This window comes from Dreissena polymorpha, chromosome 7 (assembly GCF_020536995.1).
Source record: "Dreissena polymorpha isolate Duluth1 chromosome 7, UMN_Dpol_1.0, whole genome shotgun sequence".
Classification (NCBI taxonomy): Eukaryota; Metazoa; Mollusca; class Bivalvia; order Myida; family Dreissenidae; genus Dreissena; species Dreissena polymorpha.
Genome location: NC_068361.1, coordinates 86,839,707 through 86,867,466, shown reverse-complemented (window position 1 = coordinate 86,867,466; position 27,760 = coordinate 86,839,707). Strand labels below are relative to the sequence as shown.

At 34.4% G+C, this 27,760-nt stretch overlaps 2 protein-coding genes across 3 annotated transcripts in view; both read left to right on the top strand.

Moving 5' to 3' along the window:
* LOC127837589 (uncharacterized) overlaps positions 1–15,625 on the top strand; it is a 253,953-nt gene extending 238,328 nt beyond the window's left edge. For both annotated transcript variants that reach the window (XM_052364847.1, XM_052364844.1), the window contains 2 exons: positions 13,839–13,986; positions 15,487–15,625. In XM_052364847.1, the coding sequence (XP_052220807.1) occupies positions 13,839–13,986; positions 15,487–15,551 (213 nt within the window). In that variant the 3' untranslated portion in view covers positions 15,552–15,625. The remainder of the gene's footprint in view (positions 1–13,838; positions 13,987–15,486) is intronic.
* The window catches only part of LOC127837588 (uncharacterized), a 377,541-nt gene that overhangs the window by 30,225 nt on the left and 319,556 nt on the right, over positions 1–27,760 (top strand). The gene's annotated exons all lie outside the window — the stretch shown is intronic.

Genomic DNA, 27,760 nt, shown 5'->3' with positions numbered 1-27,760 from the left:
CTTAATGTCTCTGTTACTGTGACACAGTTCATTTGACTTAAAATGATATTTAATACAGTCGGTTGGTGTATAACGTATAGCTAAGGACTTCGAGACTCATTTAAATGTAAAGACCATGCATTCAGTAATTAAACCTTTGAACCTCGAAAGACAAATGTCTTTCCTATTGAAACATACCAGCGGTTTTATAATTCCGACAAATATTTTTTGTTTACAGCGCAAATTTCCGGGTAAACTGATTCAGCAATTACCGGATCGCTTAGGTTTATATCGAATTACATGTGTATCGTGTTATCTCTTGAAATTTTACCCAGCATTTGTAAAACATATTACAAGATATGTACATTTCCAGAAAAGGAACTTCATTTCTGCGTTTAGTAAGACCGAGTTCATGGAAATTGCTGCATATTGAAGAAGTAATGGCTGTTCAAAGCTATGCACCCTATATTCGGGTCTTTTTGAGTTGAATACCTTGTTATATATATAGATTTTATGGTGAAAAATATGTTTTCAGAGAAATCGAGTTTTCGTTATAATTTTATTATTTTTCATTCAAAATGATGTTTTTACTAATAAATATCATAGCCACGCGCCAACCCACATGTGTATTGGACAACTGCGATTGAGTTTTCATTTAGTTTGAGACAATACCCACATTCCCGAATATGTGTCGCAACATGTCCGTTTTTCACTTAATCACGAGTTGCAGCTCTCGTGCTTATTTTATGTGGTACGCATCAATTTGGTTTCTGAGCATTCTTACTGTTAGAAAGGACACATTATACTACAATATTATATCAATGAACATATTGTTTACCAAACAAAATCTGCAAAATTCAGGAAATCATACGTCTTCACATTACCTTTCGTCAACAAAAATGGTGGGTTCATAACGTGACCTTGTTTTGCTTTCGAAAAAAGAAACAATTGTAAGTTAAACATTGATACACGTCAACTAAAACATGAATCGTTTGAACAATGATAGGCATTTGGTATTCACGTAATCTTTACGTAAATAAAAGTATTTTGCTAAAAACTTTTAACCTATCCGTTTCTCACTAAAATTTGCTATACACCAATCGACTGTACTAAAATAGAAAGAAGAAATTATACAAACCCGTAATATGAGCAAAGACTTTTCCTCGAGTTACCCGAATCGACGCTGCCCTAATTCGACGAAATTTCTTGTTTTGCCTCTGTTTGATACATAAGCGACATCCGTTGACTTTATACAATAGCACATGGTACACTACGCACAATTCGCTATAGTTGTTGTTTGTTATGTGGAAAATAGCGGGTTAAAAGGTAAGATATGGTTGATTGGTTTGCAATTGATGGATTTTATGAATTTTACTTAATGCAAAACTTTTGAACACTTTACACCCAAATGTCTTTGTTAATAAGACCGTGGGATAATGCATCGGTTTCGTCTGCAAAAGTTCACTATTTCATTCATAAGTCACGTGACTGCCATTTGACAAAACATACTATAAATAGATTAATTTTCACTATGAAAAAGGTGTACGCGTAAACTTTGATTTGAAGTCCGGATATGTTTTTGGTTATGCTGTAAAACAATTTTGACTACATGTTGCAAGTGTTTATGTTGGTCATTGCATATTATGTTTATTACTTATTTTCATGTACATAATTAAATTTGTAGATTCCACAAAAGAAGTACAAGTTATATTCACCTACTTCCATAAACACAGCTTATGACAAGGGGTTGCTGACAGGGGCCCCTATCAAAACCACTGCCAGAAAGTATGGCATCTAAAAGTTAAAAACCTTAATTGATTTAATTAATTTCAGTTCCATATCGCTTTTACAGTAATACAAATTTAAGTACAACAATCATGAGTTAATATGTTATGCATTCAGTCTCCACAGGAGTGATATTTACATTGAACTCAGGTAACCAAACAGATGCGTCGTTATAGGGCACTCTCAACAAATAAGGCCGCCGTTACATAGACTTGGTTCATTTCGTTTTTCAACGATTTTTTGTTGATAACACAATCAATTGAATTTAGAATGTGTAAATAAAAGGTAAATGTGTATGAAGATAACACAATTAATTGCATAAATCCCTTTATTGAGCAACACAAATTCAACAAACTGCTTGTATGCGTCGAAATGGGGCACTCAAGGATACTCACTTAGTAATAAATGTTTTCAGGACATCTTGGTGATCTGCAAATTCCATGTATATGTTGATATAGGGTATCATAGTCATTCAATAAGTCGCAAAATGCTCGAATACAATTTCCAAAGCAAAATGTGACTTAACTTGATAACTAAAATTACCAGTCAAGCTGTCAAGTATCCAGGAATTCCTGCATTCACATCGAATGTATCCTTCGAATTCAATCCATTGTTGACATTAGCGGAGATTTAGTTAATCAATAACCCATATATCCTAAATGACAGTTTCTTAATAGCAAAACAAGCCGATGTATGCTGTAAGAAAGTTTTGACACGAGTGTGAACATTCATGGGCGCCGCCATTGTTGTATGACCTTGAGGGGTGTGTAAAAATACCGAAATCCCCGTAATAACCGAAATCCCCCGAAACCCCCAGAAATCTTTCGAAATCCCCCTTAATATTGATTATTTATCAAAAAACTGCAAATAGTTATATAGAATATTGCAAAATACAATAAAATCACTTATAAAACATTGTTTTTATCCAAGTGTGATAGTGAAAAACTAATATATATAATTTCGGTAATTACGGGGATTTCGGTATTTCTCGAACCGAGCATTATCTCAATCGGACTGGCTCGGCCTTTTACATAGGTTGCCATTGTGAAGATTTTTTTCATGGTATCATAACTTAGACGATGCTGAAACAGATATCTTCAGAACCGTATACAGTGACATTATTCGATATAAAGCATCTCGGTACAGGTATTTAGTCGCTTTTCTGTGTATCTTCACCGTGTCGTAGACGGATTTTATGCCATGTGATGCCGAGGATTTAAATCTGGATTTACTTCTAGGTATTCCGATTATGATGAACATTGTGATAGTGAATTTGTACAGGTCATCAGTCAGTTGTGTATAAGTGCCTAGAACGTAAAAAGGTAATGAAAAGCATATCTGGATTCCGAGGGCATGTTGTATAGAAGCATTATCTTAACTTAAAAGGTATGCCCTCTTGTGTAAATAATGCTATATTATATGAAATAAAACCCGGCTTCTACAGAGGAGCCTATGAAACCATTTGTGATCATACGATCTCGTTATAAACCATCATAGTAACAATTTTAGTCCATGTTATAAAATAATACTTGAACATAGTTTTTACAGCATAATGACATTGCATTACAAATTCATAATTTATTACCAAATACCAATACACCTGGCACAACAAATTCAGCAATGTATCAAACATTACACGTATTAAGCAAATTATTGATATTAAAAATAGAATATTGCAAGTAAACAGCTACTATTCTGAACTTATGCAGGCAACATACATTTAAGCATAAGAGCCATTATCGAATGAGACAGGTTATGAATGTTAATTGCTGAATCAAAACCATAATCAAATAGGAATTTTTCATCACAAACAATGTTTCAAACACTATTTAGTAATCGTAAGTATGACAATATGAGAATTTAAACGTGCCTGATATTTGTTTTATATTGTTTTTCGGTTTAAAAAGAAAATTTCACATATGACACACACTATATGTGTAAGGATAAATTAAAAAAGCAAAAAGATACTCACTAGAAATGTATAAACCACAAAAAGGTACTGGGCAACTTCCGTACCATGCAAATACACCGTAGTTTGTCCTGCTTCATTAATACATACTTTCATGATTGCATATGTTTTGTCATTGGTTTGATCTGAATGTAAACAGAGAATATCCATGTCGTTAGCAAGCGTATTGACAATAAATGGCTTTGGGACACCACTACGTTCAGTATGTTAACGATCAACCCTAGAAGGCACAGTTATCTCAACTTAGAGGTCTCCAACTTCAGCTGCTGTTGAGTGTGGTGCTGTTGTTGACGGTGGCGAACAGCACTGAGTTGCTTTGTCTTCATAGAATGCAGTGTTGAAATCATTCTCACTGTTCTTTGATATGGAGTCATCCTCATCGAGCAGGCAACCATCGTCAAGTGAATTTTGGGATGCTTCATGAAGTATAGGTCATGATCACTCGTGCTTCTTCTGCACCCCATAACTCAGTGGTTTCCTTCGAGGCATCGTCAAACTGCAAATACAAATGAGCAATTTAGATAAACACCATATGTGTTATGTGCTATTCTAAATTTAGATAAAAATATAAAGGCATGTTGTATTCTATTTATTTACCACGTAAAACTCAACACTTGCTCAAATATAACCCAATTTATAAGTAATTATAACAAACTCATTTCACTGAATGTTCGTTAAACAGTCTGTCTAGCTCCAAGCGTCTCCTTATGGCGCATGCGCCAACGCGCTTCCGACAGGTCAGTCACAACTCTCTAGGTAAGTCACAACAGGCCTCATGGAAAGTATTAAGAAGCCATATAAGCAACCATACATGTTAGCATCATACTTTTATAATGTTCATGGGTGAATTATTTTTCGTTCTATCAGAGTTTCACACCGAAAGCATCCAGGCTGTTCAATTGACGTGTTACTGCATATTTTAATAATGGCAATTTTTCCATCAGATATAACAGACTACTACAGTTAAAGTTCCGAAAATCCAGTTACGGTTACAATAGAGTTTACTTGTGTTACATCAAAGTTGCATTGTAACATAACACACTTCCATAATACAGAATTCCTTTTCTTGTAAATAAATGAACTTCATTTAAATTAATTTATTCATAACTCAAAAAGACATTAAACAACAAATCCACCAATTTCACCACACAAAACCTGGTAAAAGACACAATTTTAATTATTTGTCTTAAAAGGGCCTTTTCACAGATTTTGGCATGTTTTGAAGTTTGTCATTGAATGCTTTATATTGATAAATGTAAACATTGAATTTTAAAAGCTGCAGTGAAAAATCAAAAATAAAATTAAAAAAAAAGCCCGCAGTAGGGCTCGAACCAGTGTGACCCCCGGAATTCTGGAGTAAAAACGCATTATCTCACTGAGCTATCCTGACAAGCATACATATGAGGCGTATTTTAAACGTTATATAAGCAATCTTCGTAGTTTTACAAATTTAAACGACAACAACAGAACTCTCCAAATTATTCAATCGTTTCGCGTTGCAACGCTTGATAATTTATATGTTTTTAAATCGTCAAAAGATGCATAAAATGGCTATATTACACCATGGTAAATGTTCAGTAATACTGTTTCCTCACAAATATCATAACTAAAACGAAAACTTGCGAATCTGAAACAACCTTTTTTCAATTTTGTCAATTTACCAAACCGTGAAAAGATCCCTTTAACACCAGGTATTGTGTGGTATTAAATATTACGGTACCTGAGTTAAGACACCTTATAAAATTACGTTCCACACATTTATATTATAATTTGATTAACAAGCACCTGTTTTAAAATAAATTCTAAGAATTAGTATCTATAGATCACCTTATAAAAATTAAACCATAAAAACTTATATTAAGTATTAAATAAGTATTTTATTGAAATAAAATATATATATATATATATATATATACATATATATATATATATTAAATCCTTACTTAATTTATAAAACTGAAGTACTTTTTAATCAAGTAGTTTCTTCAACGGTTTTAACTCCAACACATAACCCAACAATTCTTTATACTAATTTACGTGTAACAATTTACTCTGATTTACATAAAGTAAGATTGCGAATAAGAATGAACACAATTATACATGTTTATTATAAAACGTTTATTTAATTGGGGGGTTGGAGGGGGGGGGGGTAATCAATATATTCCATAATCAAATTGAGATACAGCTACTGATAAGGTACATTTCACCATCCATATTGTAACGCGAATCCGTACCTATGCGGACCGAAATATCATCCGAATATGATACTCTAAGTGACGGAAAAACTGGTTCGGTGTACAAACAACATACGAACAAGTTAATTTGATTATCAACAAATCTTTATTATATTACTTACTTGGTGATTGTTGTTAGAACAATAATCGTACAATAAGCTTACAATAAACTATTTGAGCATTAAGTTAATGAAGAAATTAATATTGACTATCAACGTATCATTAAAGTTAATGTTTAAGTTTAAGAAGCAGTCGTCGATAAACACATGTCCCCGATTTATATTGAGACTCAGTTATTGACGTATCCATTCTTCAGTCCGCCTTCCTCTTGCCGTTGAAATGTTATTGTTTAATTGGTTCCAAATGATAGTAGATGTGTTATGAATTTAGATGTTGTTTTCCGAGAGTTCCTTTGGTAAAAGCTAGCGTTCCCGCAGTGTCGTCTTTTTTATACTATCCCGCGCTGCGGTACTTGAACCGATACTCGGGTTGCTAGCCGCTAATCATAGGCTTCCTTTGTATGACGTAATGGGCGATACTCTTCGTTTCGGAAAATTCCGAAAAGAATCCATCCGCCCGAAAGAAATGAACCCGTTTTGGATACTCTTAAAGTATTTAAAGCACTCAGCCCTTACTATATGCAGCTCCCTTTGTCGACAATAAGAATGTGCAGTGTAACCACAACAGTAAGGTTCAATATTTGAGCATATGTACATTTACCTGCTACTGGTTCAAAATGGCGCCTACTCAATATTTCTTAAGGTCTCGCGAGATCCCCTGATGCACGAGATATCGTAAAGTCAGGATATATCGGAAGAAGGAGCTGCCAATCTCTGTTGTCTTCGTCTCTGGAAAACGTTAAATGTTTTCATCGTTCTAACCTCTCTTCAAAGTTGTTCAAAGTTGAAGAATTTGATTTGTTTTAGGATGAAAATCAAGCTTCTCAGTTTAATTCTCTAAGATGTAAGAGATCCATGTCATGTTGCTCAGACAACATGCTTACATAGGAAATTTCATTAAGAATAAGTGTTATAGTTGATCAGATCATCTGGAAACATTTGATAAAGGTTTTGACATTCTTATTTAATCGAACATTTAACTAACTGTGCAGTACTTAGACATTTGTCAGCATTGCCCAGTTAGGAAATTAATCAACAAAACCACTAACCGTTAAAGTTAGACATTAAATAAATTCATGATCGTGTTCAAAATCACTGCGTAAATGATTTTGTTTAATGTAAAAACATAATAACTTGATAATGCATGTTTTTCGGTAACAAAAATTCACATTTTCGTCACACAATACTGTATTGAGTAATTCTTCTGTAATTTTGTTTAATAGAAACATTCACGAGGTCACAAATAGTTATACTAGGACACAGATTCAATTACTTTGCGATTTAGTAAACTAAAATATATACTATAGTATAAAAGTATACTCAAATACGGGGCGCAATTTTAATAACATTGCTCTGTATACGAAAACAAACGTTTTTAAGACGTTAGTGATCAGCGATACACGCCATTATGAGTCAAAAATATCCTTCAGGTCTACGGCCCTCCGGCGGTTATTGACGTCACGGGGTGATTATCAACTACCAGGTCATCAATAACCTCGGAATAATAGTCCATCGCTGTCTTTAGTACGAGAGTTTACTTAAGAAGATTATATAAGACAAACAAAGACGACGTTTAATTGGCAATTTTAATAGACAGGTATTGTGTTTCGTTCACAGGAATGTTACACGGAGGAGGTGTTGACGGAAACCTTCTTATTTGTGTACCGAGGAGGTTGCCGATCAAGAGATGTAAGTACGTTGCTTGAACTTCCACCACGCTATTTGTGCTTGGTTGTAAAATACTTTGCTTAATAAAAACATTATTTACAGAAATAAGGTAAATTTCTGTAAACATTAACATACATTTTTGCAAAATGTACATTTCGATGCCCGGTTAGAATCGAGGTTCATGTTTATATATATACATGCATATTATGTATGAAAATACATACATATTTTTAAGAACAATTAACAAGCAAACAAGTTTTTTAGACACGGCAAATTTCAATATAAATGCTTATAAACTTGAAATATGCATAATTAACTAAATGTAATACATGTTTAGATGCTTTATTTTCTAATGATCAGTCAAACAAAGTAAAATTGTTGTGTTATATTATTTGCTGTTGTGGTACTTTAAGCGCTGCCGAAGGGGTGTACTCGCAATCGGAAAGCGGGAGGAGCTCATCGGTTGCTCACAGTAAGCCCTCTTTCACCCACTTGATCCAAAAAAGCTGTAATTGTCTTCTCAATACACCTTCAATAAATCCGCACTTCTTACGTGACAGTAACATTTCTTTTTATGTATCGGTTATTACTTAAAACCACACACCTTGAAATGAAATACATGTTAATCAATACATATAGATGCAATTTGAAAGTGTGCAAAATTGTCATTAAATCTTTAGCCTTGTAAACAAGTAATTTTTTTCAATTTTAAAACCGAAAGTATGATTTCTAAACGTAAAGTCCATTTCGACAAACGCGATTGCTGTTAAGTTTTAAAGCGCAAACAACCACGGATTTCTACTTTGTAACCACCAGATATATTCTAATTGATTTAGATTAAATTAAATATATAGCCTTGTTAGCAAGTAATTTATTATTTTTCAAACGGTACCGCTTTTAAAACCGAAAATAGGATTTCTAGTCGTATACGTCCATTTCGACAAACGCGATTATTTTTAAGTTTTAAAACGCAAAAAGACGGATTTCTACCTGGTAACCACCAGATATATTCTAATCGGCATAGATAAAATACGTTACTCAATTATACTTGCCATGTATTTAATTTCAAGGTGGGTGGCTTTAATGTTTTTTGTGTGAAAATAACGTAAGTCCTGGATATTAAATTATGGATCAACATTTAAATTAAAAATACATAAATAAGAAGCATCTATACAAGAGCAAGAATAAAATATATTTGATTTTAGTGTAAAAAAGTAAATACCACCGAACCTTTTAATAAATAAGTATTTGTTAATAATTTCTCAGAACTTGTATCATATATGTCACGTCGTTGCTCGGTGGTAGGTTGACACATACACCACATCGAGAACTAATGTTATCAAATAAAAATCTGTTACATGTTCATCCATTTTATAATACGAGTTCCCAGAAGGTATACATGGTTACAGGTCATGTCTTAACATCCATTTCAAACTTATACCACACATACACTTCCTTCGATAGGATATGTTTTAACGTATACCAAGCGTTTGAAACCAGCTTATTTTCTCTGCTGCCGAAAATATATTCGAACCGGCAACGCATCGTTTCACTTTATTATATTAAAACAAAATCAAGTATAACTATAAATGCAAATTTGTGTTGATAACGTTTAAATATAAATCCCCGGATTATATATGTATTTATATTTGTAAATATATTTATACATACACAAAGCATGTGTTTGTTGAGTTTTTTTCATTATGCTCCTGATACAAAATGTCAACTTCAACCTTAATTGGTATTAAGATAAATTATGCCTTTTACCGTGTGCGTCTGAAATTACTTCCATAATTTATGATCCAATAGTATATCCTACATAACAAATTATTTTTAAGTTGTATTTCAAATTTATTTCATGTTAAATTTGTTTTTAAAAATCAGTTTTCTTTATAGCAATAGCCAACATTTTAAAGCTAGATGTGGTTCGGTACCATATATTTAACGAGATAAAACATGTTCGTTTTAATTTTTTGTGTGACAATATATTCCATTTGAATTTCCCGCGACGTTATCCGACCATTTTTGAGCGAACGAGAGATTGGCTTAAGGCAGCATCAGAAGCACGATGTAGTTCTCATGAGCTGCTCGAAGCCAATCTCGCGTTCACTCATAAATGTTGGGATATCGTAATATTTTACGAAATATTCGTTGACTTTCAGTGTTTATGAGTCTTTAATGTTAATATACACACTTTTCCATGTTATCAGATGCTGTTCAAACGAAAACGACTGTAACAGTCATTTGTGTGGAATTAGACCGGGTAATTACCTTTATGTATACATATTTATGATAATCAAATGGGTACTTTTTATGTTGCCAACACATGTTTCTCATACTTGTGTAGAGTACTTCATTTAGTTGCTAGCATTTTGAGATTTTCTCACTTGTGTGACTTATCTGCGTTGCATCACTTATTATATAATATTACCATGAAGATAACTCTATAATAAAGTATAAATAACACAACATGTGATTTTTCATAGTATTTATCTCAGTTTTATCCTATAAACATTTCAGAGCATTTAACATATATGACGATGGTAAATAAATATGGATTTCAATATTTCCACCCATAAACATTTTATTTCACCAATACAAATTCCAAGCGCGGAGTCATTTTCCTCCTGCTTTTAAATATCTTTATTAATCCCTAAAAACCTTGCCCCAATCCCTGTGGAAGTAGCCAAGGTGCGTTCAAATATGAAAGTATATACATACATTAAAATGTATCATTAACAAATATGTAAACAAAATTCGCCGTGGTGTAATGGATATGGTGTCCGCCTAGCGACCAAGAGGTCACGGGTTCGATCCCCATCGTGGGGGCGTTCTTTAGATCTCCCTCAAAGACACCAAGTACTGGTTCTAGGCCCAGGAAACGGACTCGAGAGCGTTTATATAAGCCTAAGGCTTTCGATGCAATCGAGCTAAAATAAATAGGTTTAAACTAAAATGTATCATTGATAGATTTCAATAACACTTAAAATGAGTACCATTTCAGTATTTACCCTTAACAAATATGTAAACATTCTGACTTCTGATCAAACGGTTAAATGTATTTCATATTTTACTGAAATGCTACGATATATTCTTAAATGATGATACCGTGACAATGGAGAACCGACATATTTGCGCTGGGCATAGGAAATGTGTTGCCTTTAAGCAAGTAACAAGGGGCAGGTTTAGCTTTATTGAGAGGTATAGGAAGCACTCCAACATTTCCATTCATTAACAAAAAGTAAAATAAATAAAATACGCTCCTTGTGCGATGACGCATTGTCATGCAGAAATATGACATTGACATACATGCACCGTGTCCTCTTTTTTTGCAATATGTTATGAGTTTTTGAAGAACGTTAGACTTGTAAAGCTTTGTATTTACAAACTTTCCTTAAGGTCTAGCAAATTGAAGATCGAAACCTTGATATGTAAATAACATTGTATAATTACATTGTTTACTCGTGATTGATGCCTGTTGACTTACCTCGTCAATTTTAAATTTAACCCATATCACGTCACCAACGACGTTTGTTTTTAACTGTTCATGGTTTTAATGTTTGAACAATGTTTTTGCGCATCAGTGCCCTTTTCTGCTAATCTTTCAATATATTGAGAACCCAGCAAGCAAGGACCTTTAGAATGTATCGAAAGAAGTTTAAGATTGGTAGAAAATACTCCCAATAAGATGTGAAGAATACTTACTATTTGCCTTACAGTGTATTTTGCAGAAGACACGCATAATTCTTTGCATAAACACGAATATTCTTTGCATAAAACACGCACAAGTCATCGCATAAAACATGCAATATTCTTTGCATAAAACACACATGATTCTTTGCATAAAACACGCATAATTCTTTGCATAAAACACGCATACTTCTTTGCATAAAACATGCAATATTCTTTGCATAAAACACGCATAATTTTTAACACCAAACTTCTGTACAGACGTTCCTGTTTTGTCGAAGCCATAAGTATTTTTACCTTCTATTAAAACCAGCCCGCAAATAAATTATGAATACAGCGAATACCTTTCGAAACATACATGTTTTTATGTCAATTAACTTAACAAATTTCACCAAAAACGTCTTAACACTCTATACAACGAATACAACGCATCCTCATATGGGACAGTAATGCCGCGGCGTATTGTGACTCTCTACCAACCATTGTTGTATACTGGTATATTATTATACTAACAATGTTTAGCTTTTCATAAATGCATCCCAACTGAGCGGATTTTAACGGAAAAAGATACAGTATGAAACTTACATCTAAATATGCCCACGACTGTCGGTTCCTTGTGATCATCACGATGCCGTCTGATAAAAACGTCCACATCCATTCATACTTGAACGCTTCTCGTAATGCCTAGTTCCTCGAAAACCAAGTAGTGTCATGTTTCATATGATTTATCATAACAAATATATAACGAAACATCAAATAATAAAAATATTTTAATTAAAAGTCACAGCTGAATTAACTTTGTTAAATAGATGTACTAATATTGTATGTTTTCTCCACAGGAACTATACGCTGGTTTGCAAAGCATGTTCATTATTTATGTAATTTTATACACGTGCTTTTAGACTATACGAACGTAACTCAATGCTTCTTCTGCGACTCATCCAAGTCTGATCAGGCATCAGTCTCCAACCCTTCGGACTGTATCACTCTCACTACGTGTGACACCGACCAGGTATCTTTTTATGTATGGGACCCCTTTTTGAGTTCAGCACAACTGCTTAACAGCTTTAGAAACCTGGATGGAGGTTTACGATAGAAAATTAGAATTGTGATCCAAATAAAAGAATAAAAGTCACATCAATTTAAATCAAACGGATGTGAATCGGGCATCAATGCTTTGGAGAATACATGTCACCATAACAAATTTACTTATGTTACATTATAAAAAAAAACAAGCAAAACAAACAAGCATTCAGCCGAGCCACGTTCATCATTTTACATAACACAATACATTAAATACTGTATTTCTTTATTGTCATGTTCAAACTTCCAAACATGTTAAAAACGTTTTCATTAATTTTTGCTTGAACATGACTATGGTGTTCCTGCATTTTTGTATATCAGAGATGTTAAAAAGTTATGTTTTGTTATGTGTAATTCTGTGTGACACATAATATAATTAGTATTGCATGCGTGTTTGACAGGTTTGCTATGCCCACAATGGGTACAACCCAGGATCGGCTATGACGTTCAAATACGGGTGTCAGAACAAATACGTGAGTCGTGATACAGTTAATGTTCATGCATACATATAGCGCAATCGCATCTGATAATGTAATGCCATAAGAATAGCATAAACGTTGCGTGCCGAATCAATCAGACAAGCCTCTGAAACTGTTGTTTTGTACCTGCCTGTGTTATTATACATATATAATCAGTTTCATGAATGACAATTCTTAACCAATGACAATCGTGTATTTTCATATACCCCAATTGAATAAATTAAACGCTAAGTAAGTGTACTTTGCTAATGTGAATACTAGTATATACGTAAAGTATAATTCGTTTAATGAAACGAGAAATGGCGTTATGATAAGATCGTTGTTATATGATCCAGAGAATTCTATGTATGAGCGTTTATACTACACTTTGCGAAATAAAGTTATGCTGACATTTGGTGTAATCAAGCTATTTCGTTTTATCCAAATTAATATGTGTTCTATAATATTACAAATACTATTGTAGCCACAGATCCAGTACTAGAAAAGTCAAATGTATTAACACACTCATTTACATATGAGCCTCGCTCCATGAAAAGTGGTTTAGAACATGTTCGTAAAGTGTCGTCCCAGATTAGCCTGTTCATTCCACACAGGCTAATCAGGGACAATACTTTCCGACTTTTCTCAGAGAGAGGCTCATTTCAACAAGGTAAAAGTCCAGATAATACAGCCGGGCACAACTCCTATTGTAACACAAAACGTGTAAGTTATCGACAAAGAAAACATATAACTCAAATAGAACACAAAATGCAATACAATGGGCGCACCGACGTTTAACTGTCTATAAGGAATCAATATGAAAGCTTCAAGATTATTTCGATCTCTGTTTCAGATGTGTAAAGTCTTAATGAGGAATGTGTTCGAATTTATGCGTCGTTGTGCGGGTAGTTCCTCAGCAGTGTGCCAACATGACAGCGTAAACTGCGATGTCTGCTGCGGAGACGGAGGCTGTAACTACGACGATTGCAAGATCCTCAGAAGTATGGTACAATTATAAAATAAGTCTCGTTCTGGTAAAACTGGGTTTAATGGATGTGCGTAAAGTTACGTCCCACATTAACCTGTGCACTTATCGTATATAATTATAAGGGTCGCTTGTGGTATAGTATATATGGCGCAGGTCAGCACATAAGGAAGTCGTGAAGACTTAGCGATGATCTGTAAATAAACTCTGGCATACACACCGTATATATGCCGCAGGTCAGCACATAAGGTAGTTGTGAAGACTCAGCGATGACCTGTAAATAAACAATGACATACACACAGTATATTTGGCGCAGACCGCACATAAGGTAGTCGTGAAGACTCAGCGACGGCCTGTAAATAAACTCTGGCATACACACAGTATATATGTCGCAGGTCAGCACATAAGGTAGTCGTGAAGACTCAGCGATGACCTGTTAATAAACTCTGGCATACACACAGTATATATGGCGCCGGTCTCCACATAATGTAGTCGAGAAGACTCAGCGATGACATGTAAATGAACTCTGACATACACGCATTATTTAGGGTTTAAGTCTGCAATATAGTCAATGCCTTGTGGGCGATTTTACATTTGTCTTTGCTAGAAGCCGCTGACAGTATTGATTTGTTGGTCTTTGTTCGTCTTTGCAAAACGTACAATTACTCTCAGATAAAACACTATAAAATGTTTTTTACCAAAACAAAAATCCGATATTAGACAGTGCACAGGTTTATCAGGGACGACACTTTTCACCTTAACTTGATGTTGCTAAGAAAATACTTTATTTAAACGAAACATATCATAGAAGCGGAATGTGTCGTTCCTAGTCTAAGTGACACTTTGCGCACATGCATTTAACACCGTTTTCCGAAGCGTCTCTCAAATTAACGCTATATATACTATTAAATAATATGTGATATGAATGTTTTTCGTGTAGAGCATGTACAAAAGCATTCATGAATTGGATATTGTGTGGAGAGTATATCTCTAGCAATTTAAAAGTCCTCGTTCAGACAATTGCGTAATGTTGTTTCATGTTTACGCATCAAACTATTATATATAGAACACGCCAAAGTAATAGAAATACGATCAAGAAAAAACGTTGAATACTTGTAAAACAATGTCTGTACTGGGATTCGGACCCGGCATTATTAAAAGCAAAAGTTAAACCTTACTCTGGATCCGTAAGAACATAACAGGGTGTTTTTAAAACAAGTTTAGTGATACACGTTTTATTTATACTATTTATTATAAAACAAGTTTGATTGAAGATTGCGTATAAACGAATCGATATTATTGTCATATTGAAAGCTGAACATTATAATTATTATAAGCAAAATTGAAGACTTACTCTGGATCCTAAAAAACATAACAGGGTGTTTTTGAAACAAGTTTAGTGATACACGTTTTATCTATACGATTTATTATTTAACAGTTTTGATTGATGATTGTGTATAAGCGAATCGATATTTTAGTTATATTGAAAGCTGAACGCAGTGTCTGCTCTTTTCAGCGCGCCTTTACAACCTGTGGGTTACAGGCAAATTAAACAAGGATACCCTTCAACTCATTCCATAGGCGCTGGGAGTGGACCCGTCAAATGTAGTTGTGTCAACTGTGTAGTTTGACCGTTAATAAAGCTGTATTATGTTTTTGTGTGTGTGTGCTAATCGATAAGAAAATTGCTACTAATTAAATAATTTGTTTTATTTTATGCTTTCCCTTTGTTTATAGAAACATATCATTGAAATAAAACTGATATTTCACTGTTTCAAACAGTGAAAAATAACAGTGACTAATATCGATAATTTTCACTGCTTTACTGTAAAGTACGCCATTTCTTCGACGAAATGACGTCATTATTCCAGCGAAATCCTCCAGTAAAACTCTTTTACAATGTAAATAAACGGTGAAAAAAGCATAAAATGAAAAGAAAATTTGTTTGATTTGGTTTTATAACGATTTTAATTCACTCGTGATCATAAAAAAATATATTTTTATGATCACTCGTGAAATCAAATCGGTATTCCACCGAATCCAACAAATATCCTCTATTTATCCCATCATTATGCCCGCAATAATAAAATAACACCCGAACGATAATGTTGCCATTTTGTGTTCATTACGTTGTGCAATATTTAAAGTAAGCGTTTGTTTTCTGCAGTTTTCTGATTTTCACCTTCGTTTTGAAGTATGGAATACGTGGACATGATTGAATACATGTACATGTTGTATATCGAATGCCAGGTAAGTGTAGACTACAAGTAAGTTTATTTAGCTCAGCTAAATTTACCTCTATTTGTATTCCTCAATAAGCTCGTATTCGCTAAGCGTGTCATTTATTTAAGAAAGATACATTGAATAAAATTGTAACATTATACGTCGCCGTGGTGTAATAGATGTGGTGTCCGCCTAGAGACCGGGAGGCCACGGGTTCGATCCCCACCGTGGGATCTCCACCAAAGACACCAAGTACTGGTTCTAGGCCCAGAAAACGGACTCGAGAGCGTTTATATAAGCCGTAGGCTTTCGACGCAATCGAGCTGAAATATATAGGTCTAAACTAGCATCATACGTCTGCAAACGTTTTGGGTTAAAGTTCAAAGTCTGCTGAAATATGATTAAGTATTTTTAGAATGTTACTGGTAAGCGATCGTTCCCCCACAATAATAACTACGAGGTCGTTTTCAATTACTAGAATTCGTAATTCGTAACCAATGCCATATTACTAGTTTATCATACCGCTGCATTGATATCTGTCTGATACAGCGTTGCATGATATATTTTTTATCATACCGCTGCATTGATATATGTCTGATACAGCGTTGCATGATATATTCTTTATCATACCACCGCATTGATATCTGTCTGATACAGCGTTGCATGATATATTTGTTATCATACCACCGCATTGATATCTGTCTGATACAGCGTTGCATGATATATTTGTAATCATACCACCGCATTGATATCTGTCTGATACAGCGTTGCATGATATATTTGTTATCATACCATCGCATTGATATCTGCCTGATACAGCGTTGCATGATATAATTGTTACAATACCACCGCATTGATATCTGCCTGATACAGCGTTGCATGATATATTTGTTATCATACCACCGCATTGGTATCTGCCTGATACAGCGTTGCATGATATATTTGTTATCATACCATCGCATTGATATCTGTCTGATACAGCGTTGCATGATATATTTGTAATCATACCACCGCATTGATATCTGTCTGATACAGCGTTGCATGATATATTTGTTATCATACCACCGCATTGATATCTGCCTGATACAGCGTTGCATGATATAATTGTTATAATACCACCGCAATGATATCTGCCTGATACAGTGTTGCATGATATATTTGTTATCATACCACCGCATTGGTATCTGTCTGATACAGCGTTGCATGATATATTTGTTATCATACCACCGCATTGATATCTGTCTGATACATCTTTTCATGATATACTAGTTATCATACCACCGCATTGATATCTGTCTGATACAGCATTGCATGATATATTTGTTATCATACCACCGCAGTGATATCTGCCTGATACAGCGTTGCATGTTATATTTGTTATCATACCACCGCATTGATATCTGCTTGATACAGCGTTGCATGATATATTTGTTATCATACCATCGCAATGATATCTGTCTGAAACAGCGTTGCATGATATATGCGTTATCATACCACCGCATTGATATCTGTCTGATACAGCGTTGCATATTATTTTTTATCATACCACTGTGATGATATCTGTCTGATACAGCGTTGCATGATATTTTTTTATCATACCACCGCATTGATATCTGTCTGATACAGCGTTGCATGATATATTTGTTATCATACCACCGCATTGATATATGTCTGATACAGCGTTGCATGATATATTTGTTATCATACCACCGCATTGATATCTGTCTGATACAGCGTTGCATGATATATTTTTTATCATACCGCTGCATTGATATATGTCTGATACAGCGTTGCATGATATATTCTTTATCATACCACCGCATTGATATCTGTCTGATACAGCGTTGCATGATATATTTGTTATCATACCACCGCATTGATATCCGTCTGATACAGCGTTGCATGATATATTTGTAATCATACCACCGCATTGATATCTGTCTGATACAGCGTTGCATGATATATTTGTTATCATACCATCGCATTGATATCTGCCTGATACAGCGTTGCATGATATAATTGTTACAATACCACCGCATTGATATCTGCCTGATACAGCGTTGCATGATATATTTGTTATCATACCACCGCATTGGTATCTGCCTGATACAGCGTTGCATGATATATTTGTTATCATACCATCGCATTGATATCTGTCTGATACAGCGTTGCATGATATATTTGTAATCATACCACCGCATTGATATCTGTCTGATACAGCGTTGCATGATATATTTGTGATCATACCACCGCATTGATATCTGCCTGATACAGCGTTGCATGATATAATTGTTATAATACCACCGCTATGATATCTGCCTGATACAGTGTTGCATGATATATTTGTTATCATACCACCGCATTGGTATCTGGTTGATACAGCGTTGCATGATATATTTGTTATCATACCACCGCATTGATATCTGTCTGATACATCTTTTCATGATATACTAGTTATCATACCACCGCATTGATATCTGTCTGATACAGCATTGCATGATATATTTGTTATCATACCACCGCAGTGATATCTGCCTGATACAGCGTTGCATGTTATATTTGTTATCATACCACCGCATTGATATCTGCTTGATACAGCGTTGCATGATATATTTGTTATCATACCATCGCAATGATATCTGTCTGAAACAGCGTTGCATGATATATGCGTTATCATACCACCGCATTGATATCTGTCTGATACAGCGTTGCATATTATTTTTTATCATACCACTGTGATGATATCTGTCTGATACAGCGTTGCATGATATTTTTTTATCATACCACCGCATTGATATCTGTCTGATACAGCGTTGCATGATATATTTGTTATCATACCACCGCATTGATATATGTCTGATACAGCGTTGCATGATATATTTGTTATCATACCACCGCATTGATATCTGTCTGATACAGCGTTGCATGATATATTTTTTATCATACCGCTGCATTGATATATGTCTGATACAGCGTTGCATGATATATTCTTTATCATACCACCGCATTGATATCTGTCTGATACAGCGTTGCATGATATATTTGTTATCATACCACCGCATTGATATCTGTCTGATACAGCGTTGCATGATATATTTGTAATCATACCACCGCATTGATATCTGTCTGATACAGCGTTGCATGATATATTTGTTATCATACCATCGCATTGATATCTGCCTGATACAGCGTTGCATGATATAATTGTTACAATACCACCGCATTGATATCTGCCTGATACAGCGTTGCATGATATATTTGTTATCATACCACCGCATTGGTATCTGCCTGATACAGCGTTGCATGATATATTTGTTATCATACCATCGCATTGATATCTGTCTGATACAGCGTTGCATGATATATTTGTAATCATACCACCGCATTGATATCTGTCTGATACAGCGTTGCATGATATATTTGTTATCATACCACCGCATTGATATCTGCCTGATACAGCGTTGCATGATATAATTGTTATAATACCACCGCAATGATATCTGCCTGATACAGTGTTGCATGATATATTTGTTATCATACCACCGCATTGGTATCTGGTTGATACAGCGTTGCATGATATATTTGTTATCATACCACCGCATTGATATCTGTCTGATACATCTTTTCATGATATACTAGTTATCATACCACCGCATTGATATCTGTCTGATACAGCATTGCATGATATATTTGTTATCATACCACCGCAGTGATATCTGCCTGATACAGCGTTGCATGTTATATTTGTTATCATACCACCGCATTGATATCTGCTTGATACAGCGTTGCATGATATATTTGTTATCATACCATCGCAATGATATCTGTCTGAAACAGCGTTGCATGATATATGCGTTATCATACCACCGCATTGATATCTGTCTGATACAGCGTTGCATATTATTTTTTATCATACCACTGTGATGATATCTGTCTGACACAGCGTTGCATGATATTTTTTTATCATACCACCGCATTGATATCTGTCTGATACAGCGTTGCATGATATATTTGTTATCATACCACCGCATTGATATATGTCTGATACAGCGTTGCATGATATATTTGTTATCATACCACCGCATTGATATCTGTCTGATACAGCGTTGCATGATATATTTTTTATCATACCACCGCATTGATATCTGTCTGATACAGCGTTGCATGATATTTGTTTTATCATACCACTGCATTGATATCTGTCTGATACAGCGTAGCATGATAATTTTGTTATCATAACACCGCATTGATATCTGTGTGATACAGCGTTGCATGATATATTTGTTATCATACCACCGCATTGATATCTGTCTGATACAGCGTTGCATGATATATTTGTTATCATACCACCGCATTGATATTTGTCTGATACAGCGTTGCATGATATTTTTTTTATCATACCACCGCAGTTATATCTGTCTGATACATCGTTGCATGATATATTTATTATCATACAACCGCATTGATATCTGTCTGATACAGCGTTGCTTGATATATTTGTTATCATACCGCCGCATTGATATCTGTCTGATACAGCGTTGCATGATATATTTGTTATCATACGATCGCATTGATATTTGTCTGATACAGCGTTGCATGATTTTTTTATCATACCACCGCATTGATATCTGTCTGATACAGCGTTGCATGATATATTTGTTATCATACCACTGCATTGATATCTGCCTAATATAACGCGTCCTGATATATTTTTATATATTGTGGTAAACAGGAAGTTCTTATATCACCCGATGATAGGAGGAAGGTAATATTCCTCGGAATCAACCATAATCATATTTAGTAAAATCGAATCAAATTCTTTAAAATAAGCAAGTTGATACCAATATGTTATATATTTTATACACAAAATCAACACAAACAACAAAAAAAACATGTTTTACAAATATTGGTCCCGTTTCATAAACAATTTATCTAAGTTTTTCATAAGAATTCTGCGATACTAATGTTCGAACATTTATACGCCAATTCCTACGAACGTTTCATAAACACGTTCGCTAACTTAAGAATTATTACGAATCTTACGAACGTTAAACAAGTCTAGTTCTTTTATTAAATATTTGAAAAGACGTCACAATACAATTTGGCGCCATCTGTCAGATTAATTCTACAACAGGCAATAAAGCCTAATGATTACGAATACATTTTATTTTCCCTTTTAAGTAAATGTGAAGTCGTACGCAAACATTCTTTAAAATTAGGTCGATGTTATTTGACACGAAACGTATTTTTGCAATACTTTAACTGCACCCGATATGAATTGATTAGAACTAAAACATGTTAAATGTGTTATGTTGGTAACTATTTCAGACCAACACTGACTCCTCGAAAATTAATTGTAAACGATTTACAAAGAGTTCATAACGTTCGTCACGTGTAACAATTTCTTTTTGTTCATATTGAAATGCACTATTGGGGTTAAAATGGTGTGTAGCAAAAGGCTGAAAGTTACTGTCGGTGTTGGATATATTTACATGGATTTACAACGGAGCGTACTTATATTGATCGACATGGAGACATTCTTCACTAAGAAGATGGTATTCCACATTATGAAAATCTGCATGACATTGTGATAAAAGTCGCATTTGTAAACATTGCAATATACTATTTTGTTTTGGAAGAAGAATAAATGTGAAAACTGGCTAAATTTAATTTTATTATAGATTATTATGTAATTCTATGGCATTTAAGTAGTAATACTAACCTTGCTTAGATGTCTGATTGTAATATTAGTAAAGATATTTGTTTGTTTGAGCTATTTTGTCAAACATTTTTCATATCAATACATTTTGTATTGATTTAAATAAATAACAGCTGCTTCAAGTACATTTATGGTTTCATTTGTGTTCATTATTTTACAGTCACTTCTGTTGAGAAAACTAAGAAAAAAAAATAGACAAAACATCTTGAGTGGTGAAAAGTCAAGGTCAATGTCATCATTCAAGGTAAAAGGTCAAATATCATTGTATTTTTCTTTCCTAAAATTTTAACCCATTTATGCTTAGTGGACTCTCCCATCTAGCTAAATTGGATCAATTTATCATGACTGGCAGATGACCCCTATTGATTTTCAGGTCACTAGGTCAAAGGTCAAGGTCACAGTGACAAAAAACGTATTCACACAATGGTTTCCACTACATCTGACAGCCCATATGGGGGGCATGCATGTTTTACAAGAAGCCCTTTTTAATTACTTAAATATAACCTCAGTGTGGGGTCACATGGGCTCTTTGACCAACCAAATTCGGTCTTGGCCACAATGACTCTTTGTTCCTTCCAGACCGTGACGTGGTATCCAGTATGGTCAAAATTAACAACCCATCTCCACCCCTTCTCCGCCATAAGGTTTAAACTCCCGTACTATGTATGTTTTTACATGTGTATAAAACACATTTGTATATTATTTTACTGTTATAAGCATCAAGTTATTTTCTTTTATACTTATTTTGGGCGTGTTTTTATCGCTGTCATCACATTCAACTTCACAAATCAAATTCATTTTTGTATGTGAATGGCGTGTTTTGTATTACCGGTACCCATTATGCTTTTCTGGAAAGAATCTGTTCTTTGTTTATCTTGTTTATGGCATTTTAAACTAAATGCCCGTTTTCAATTAACAATATTGTGTTTGTTCATTCCTTCAAGTCATACGAGCGCGTCCGGTCTATGATCTTTTCATTACCACCGATGACTATACATAAATAATATTATTCAGCAAGAAAGGTTTGAATTTCGCTTTCGAATTGTAGGTTTTTGCTATTAAATGAAGTATGCAGTTTTGAAAAAAAGCAAAATTTCTGTTCTATACAACTTTTTCTTTGTTTATATTCCCATGCAAAATGCTTTGAAAATGTAATGTACATGGGCAATCATGCAATTCAGGACCTCTCGGTAAAACCAAGATCCATGTGTTACACTGGCATATCGGTCAGACATACACACAACTTCTTCATTATCAAGAACATCAACTCTCCATATATGTTGACGCTTTACATAAATACTGTTTCAATACAAAGTATGAGGGAAATGGTTGAGTGGTAAAAGTGTCAGGCTCTAAGCCTAGAGGTTATGGGTTCTTGCCCTATAATTGTTATGACCATGCTTCCGCATATATCTTTACTATTGGTAGCTTCTATGATGCTAACATGCTGGGGAATTTGTCGTGTGTGGCATCTCGAAAGGATCCGAATGCTAAGGCCTCCAGCACTGATCGAAAGGGTTTAGCTTATATTATGAATGAACATCGAAACAGCAAATTAAATAATAACAATAATTTATCTTTATTCTTCATTGTAATAATAACCACAGTAAAGATTAACATACAATAAGTGTATGGTTAACATTTTGCCGGTTAATGTCTTTACATAATGAATATATGCATGTAGCAACAACTTTTTATTTTGATTAAGAGCGTTTCAATTCACCAACAAAATAATTTCTACGTTTAAAAAGATTAGGCGTTCATCCTGATAGACTGTCTAGCTCGACCAATATGACTATTCAAGCCAGTTTAACTGTTACTTTTTCAACGTGTAATTTTATTAAAACAGAACACCCCATAAAGTCAAGGCAATTACCGCCGTTCTAATTGACATCTCGACCCCTCGCGTCAAACTTTATACTGGGCTGAAGATAGTGATATGGGCTGAATAAAGTTCACACTGGGCTGAAGATAATATGGGCTTCAGTTTGGCCTCGGGCTTCAGACTAAGATCCTCAACCCAGTAACAAGCCCAAAACGTTTAAGTGCATTTACATAATAATTCCACTTGTAATTGTATTAAAACAGAACTCCCCATAACGTCAATGCAAATTCAATATATGACCAACATTCTAATTGACATCTCGACCTCTAGCGTCAAACTTTATACTGGGCTGAAGATAGTCATATTTGCCTTTGGCCTGACAGGCCTCAGGCTAATATGACTAACTTCAATTCGGCCTCCGGCTTCAGACTAAAACGATGAAAATCATGAACAGGGTAAAACACATCAGTGAACTAACAGATAATCTAAGTACATAATTGCGTACTGGTATCATTAAAAGAGTGCAACTGTTATGTTCTACATGTATATAAACAAGTATGAACAGTGATCTAGTTTTGGAAGATGCCATTAACCTATTTTATAAAATTTAAAACTTAAATGATATGTCAGTCATCTATATTATTCTTGGATTCAAATTTCTAAATATTCGTTAACTGACGGCGAACCTTCAAACAAAAATAATAATTTCAATCTGATTCCTGAGAACTTTGTCCATAATCTACTCTCTTACGTTTTCCAGAATACACATTTATATTCACTGACCCCCCCCCCACTAATATTTGCACTGCACAAAACAGCATACGGGTTCAAATTTTGACGGTTGGTGTAATTCAATGGGTTCTCCTTGTTTCGTTCAGAGTATACTGCAATGTTTGTTTCTTTCTCATTTGGCCCTGTGTTCGCCAGCACTACATCAGCAATGATGTCAGATGTCTTTACATGCTGTTCAATTGAGGGAACAGAGTACTCATTCACTGTCTGTACATTATTCCAGCCAGCAAGATGTGCAATTTCCGTTGAAGGTCTCCCTGCTTTCACTTATGTGTTTGGAAAAATTGTTCTGCAAGAATGATTCACGTTGCGACCTTCAAGCTCCCTCTCTTCTGCTAACACGTTCATCATCTTACCTTCTCTACAGCAGTTTCGCTGTACCAGACATCCGAACTTGGAGATTTTATGTCTTGCAAATAAAATCTACACATGAGTTTCGATGGTCTATGATCCCTGTAGGCTTTGTAAACCTTTACTGGGCAGCACGGGTCGTCAGGCCTCTCAAAAGCCTTCGGCTTAATTTTTCTTATATCGGTTGACTTTGTCCCACTCCTAGTTTTTGTTCTTCTTTCTGAAATAAACCATAATATATTTTTGAGATAAACATGAAACTCTTCTTTTTGTATGCTGACATTTTCTTCAATAATCAATTTCAAACTTTCAGTGTTACTGTTTGGGAAACAGCTTTCATACAAACTATGCACTTGTGAAAGAACTTTTAACCCTTTCAATGCTGAAACTATTTGCAAACAGTCTGGATCCAGACCAAACGCCACATTCAATCTGTTTGCTATTGTTAGTGTTTTTTGGAAAACAAATTTGAATAAATTCAGCAGATGACATTTTAGAAGACGACAAATTCCCAACATGAAATGGGTTAATGCTTTTAAATAAAAGTGAATATTTCCACAAAACTTTTGCATTCAATATACTTTGGCACCTAAAATGTGTTGATGCAACATTAAGCAAAACATTAACAATAATTTCTTTATATACATAAGGTGCACAGATTTTAAAATATTATGGGACTGACAAAGTCGAAAATTCTGTGACAATTTGTCACAAAATGTTAAAATCAAGTACCGTTACACTCTAAATATCCTCTTTGATCACTTTTATTTTAAACGATATGTCACCCCACATCAAATTAAGGTGTTCTTGACGACCTCGTAAACCGAAGAAAATTCCATTGTTCAACCAGATAGTGTATAGCAACTGTTCTGGCGTTTCTGAAACAAATATAACATTCATATTAATTTATCAACCGGAAATTAGGAACTTTACTTTAGAAATTTACTTACAATTCACCCACACACTCAAATCGACGTGTTAATTATATTACATGGATTATAAATTTAAATAAAGGGTTTGGAAAACCTAAAGTAGTTTAAAATGAGTTTGCGTATTTTTAGATTGGCAAAACAGCGTTTTGATGAAAATAGCGATATAAAAAGAATTACATTTACAGTATCAAATACAAAACAACATCTAAGGAGCTTCTTAGCTTTTCTATTTCCTGTCTGGTTAATGGTTCTGCTCGATTAGTCTTGTTCCCCATTCCATGCCGTTTTATTTACTTCCTTTTAGACTCAAGAACTCGGTTGGAGTGCGAAAACAAACTGTCACGCTTGATGCTGAACTCCACATGAAAACCAACACTATGCACTTGCCACCCAGATGAATTTGTCCGAGCATACACATCTAAATCATGCAGTCACATCTCAAATTGATGCTGCCTGCCTTCAGACTACTGTATTGAAATGACTATATGCTCGAAATTCTTTCAACAAACAACATGAAAGACACTATTTTATATTCGGCTGACTGTGAAACAAGCTTTCCTTTTAACTTACTTACGTTACTTATGTTGTTCTGCCGGCTGTGGGGTCCAAATAAACACCGAGGTTTCTCTGGCAGTTTTGTATGCGTTTTAACTAATTGAATAAGTGTCTTGATGAACATACCAGGCCCCGATTTCTCGAAAATTCTTAAGTCAAATTATTTAAGTTAAGCTGGTAAAAACGCGCTTAAGTTGGTCGTTTAAATTAATCCGATTTCATGAACAAATTTACGGGATTAACTTATTAGCTTAAGTACGTTATTTTAAACCAAGTACTTAGCAGGCTTAAGTCTGTTATTGCGGCTTAAATATGGCGGCGATACGGCGTCGTATTCGTCAGTTGCGAAGAGTTGTCAGGATAGAGAGAGTGTTTCAAGATAGGTTGAATCCGCTTGAAGTCCTGTCGGACGAAGAGATTTTTCGGCGGTATCGTTTCCGTAGTAGAACAATAATGGACATTGTTGAAGTGCGGTTCCCCTTCTTAGAGTAGCGACTTCAACGTTTGCGTCTAAAAATAGCTCCCCTTCTGATTCTATTGTAAATAGCATGTTTGTAAATTGTCATAAAATGTATAAAATTATTAGATTTTCAGCAGGAAATAACATGTTTAGAAAGGAAAGATATTTTTCTTGTGTTTTAGATCATTTAAAAATTGTTTTAATAATAAATTAATGACGATTATTACCAAAGTTTCAATCACTGTTTTGAAATTCAACGTTCAAAATCCGCCATTTTTGTTTTCATAGGTGTCGTAAATTCCGCTTCCTGAATGATTTTATTTTGGGAATTGACGTCAGAACTTGCATGATTTCTATTGTCAACAGCCGTGCGCACCTACACAACCTTTGAAGTCGAAGCTAAATCAATATTTTGCATTGAAAAAGTAAATAAAAAGGTTTAAGGTGAAAGAAAAATGCATATATTTCCTATTTTTATTTTCGTTGCAAATGAATAATTTATTTCATAAAAAAAGTACATTTTAATTTAAAGATACCACCAATGGGTCCCTGTATTTTAATGGTTTGAAAATATTTTTGTTTTTTTCCACAATGATATTTCATAATTCAATTGTTACACATAACAGGGACTTGCAGCCAGGATTAATGATATTCATGAAAGTATGTTTGATTTTTCAAATACAATTTGAGAAAAAAAAGGCATTGAGTTACCATTGCAGAATTGATGGGCATGATCAAAAGTAGAGGCATGAGTGAACTCACTGTGCACAGTTTTGTTCAGTGATGAAAAATGCAATAGTAGCAAATGCATATTGATCAAATCTTAAGAAAGAAAATATAAAAACTATCAACACTTGAAAGAGCTTTGAGAGTACAACTTAGGTTTAGAAAGAAAGAATCCTAACAACAATTAAATAAAGATGGGTATAACAT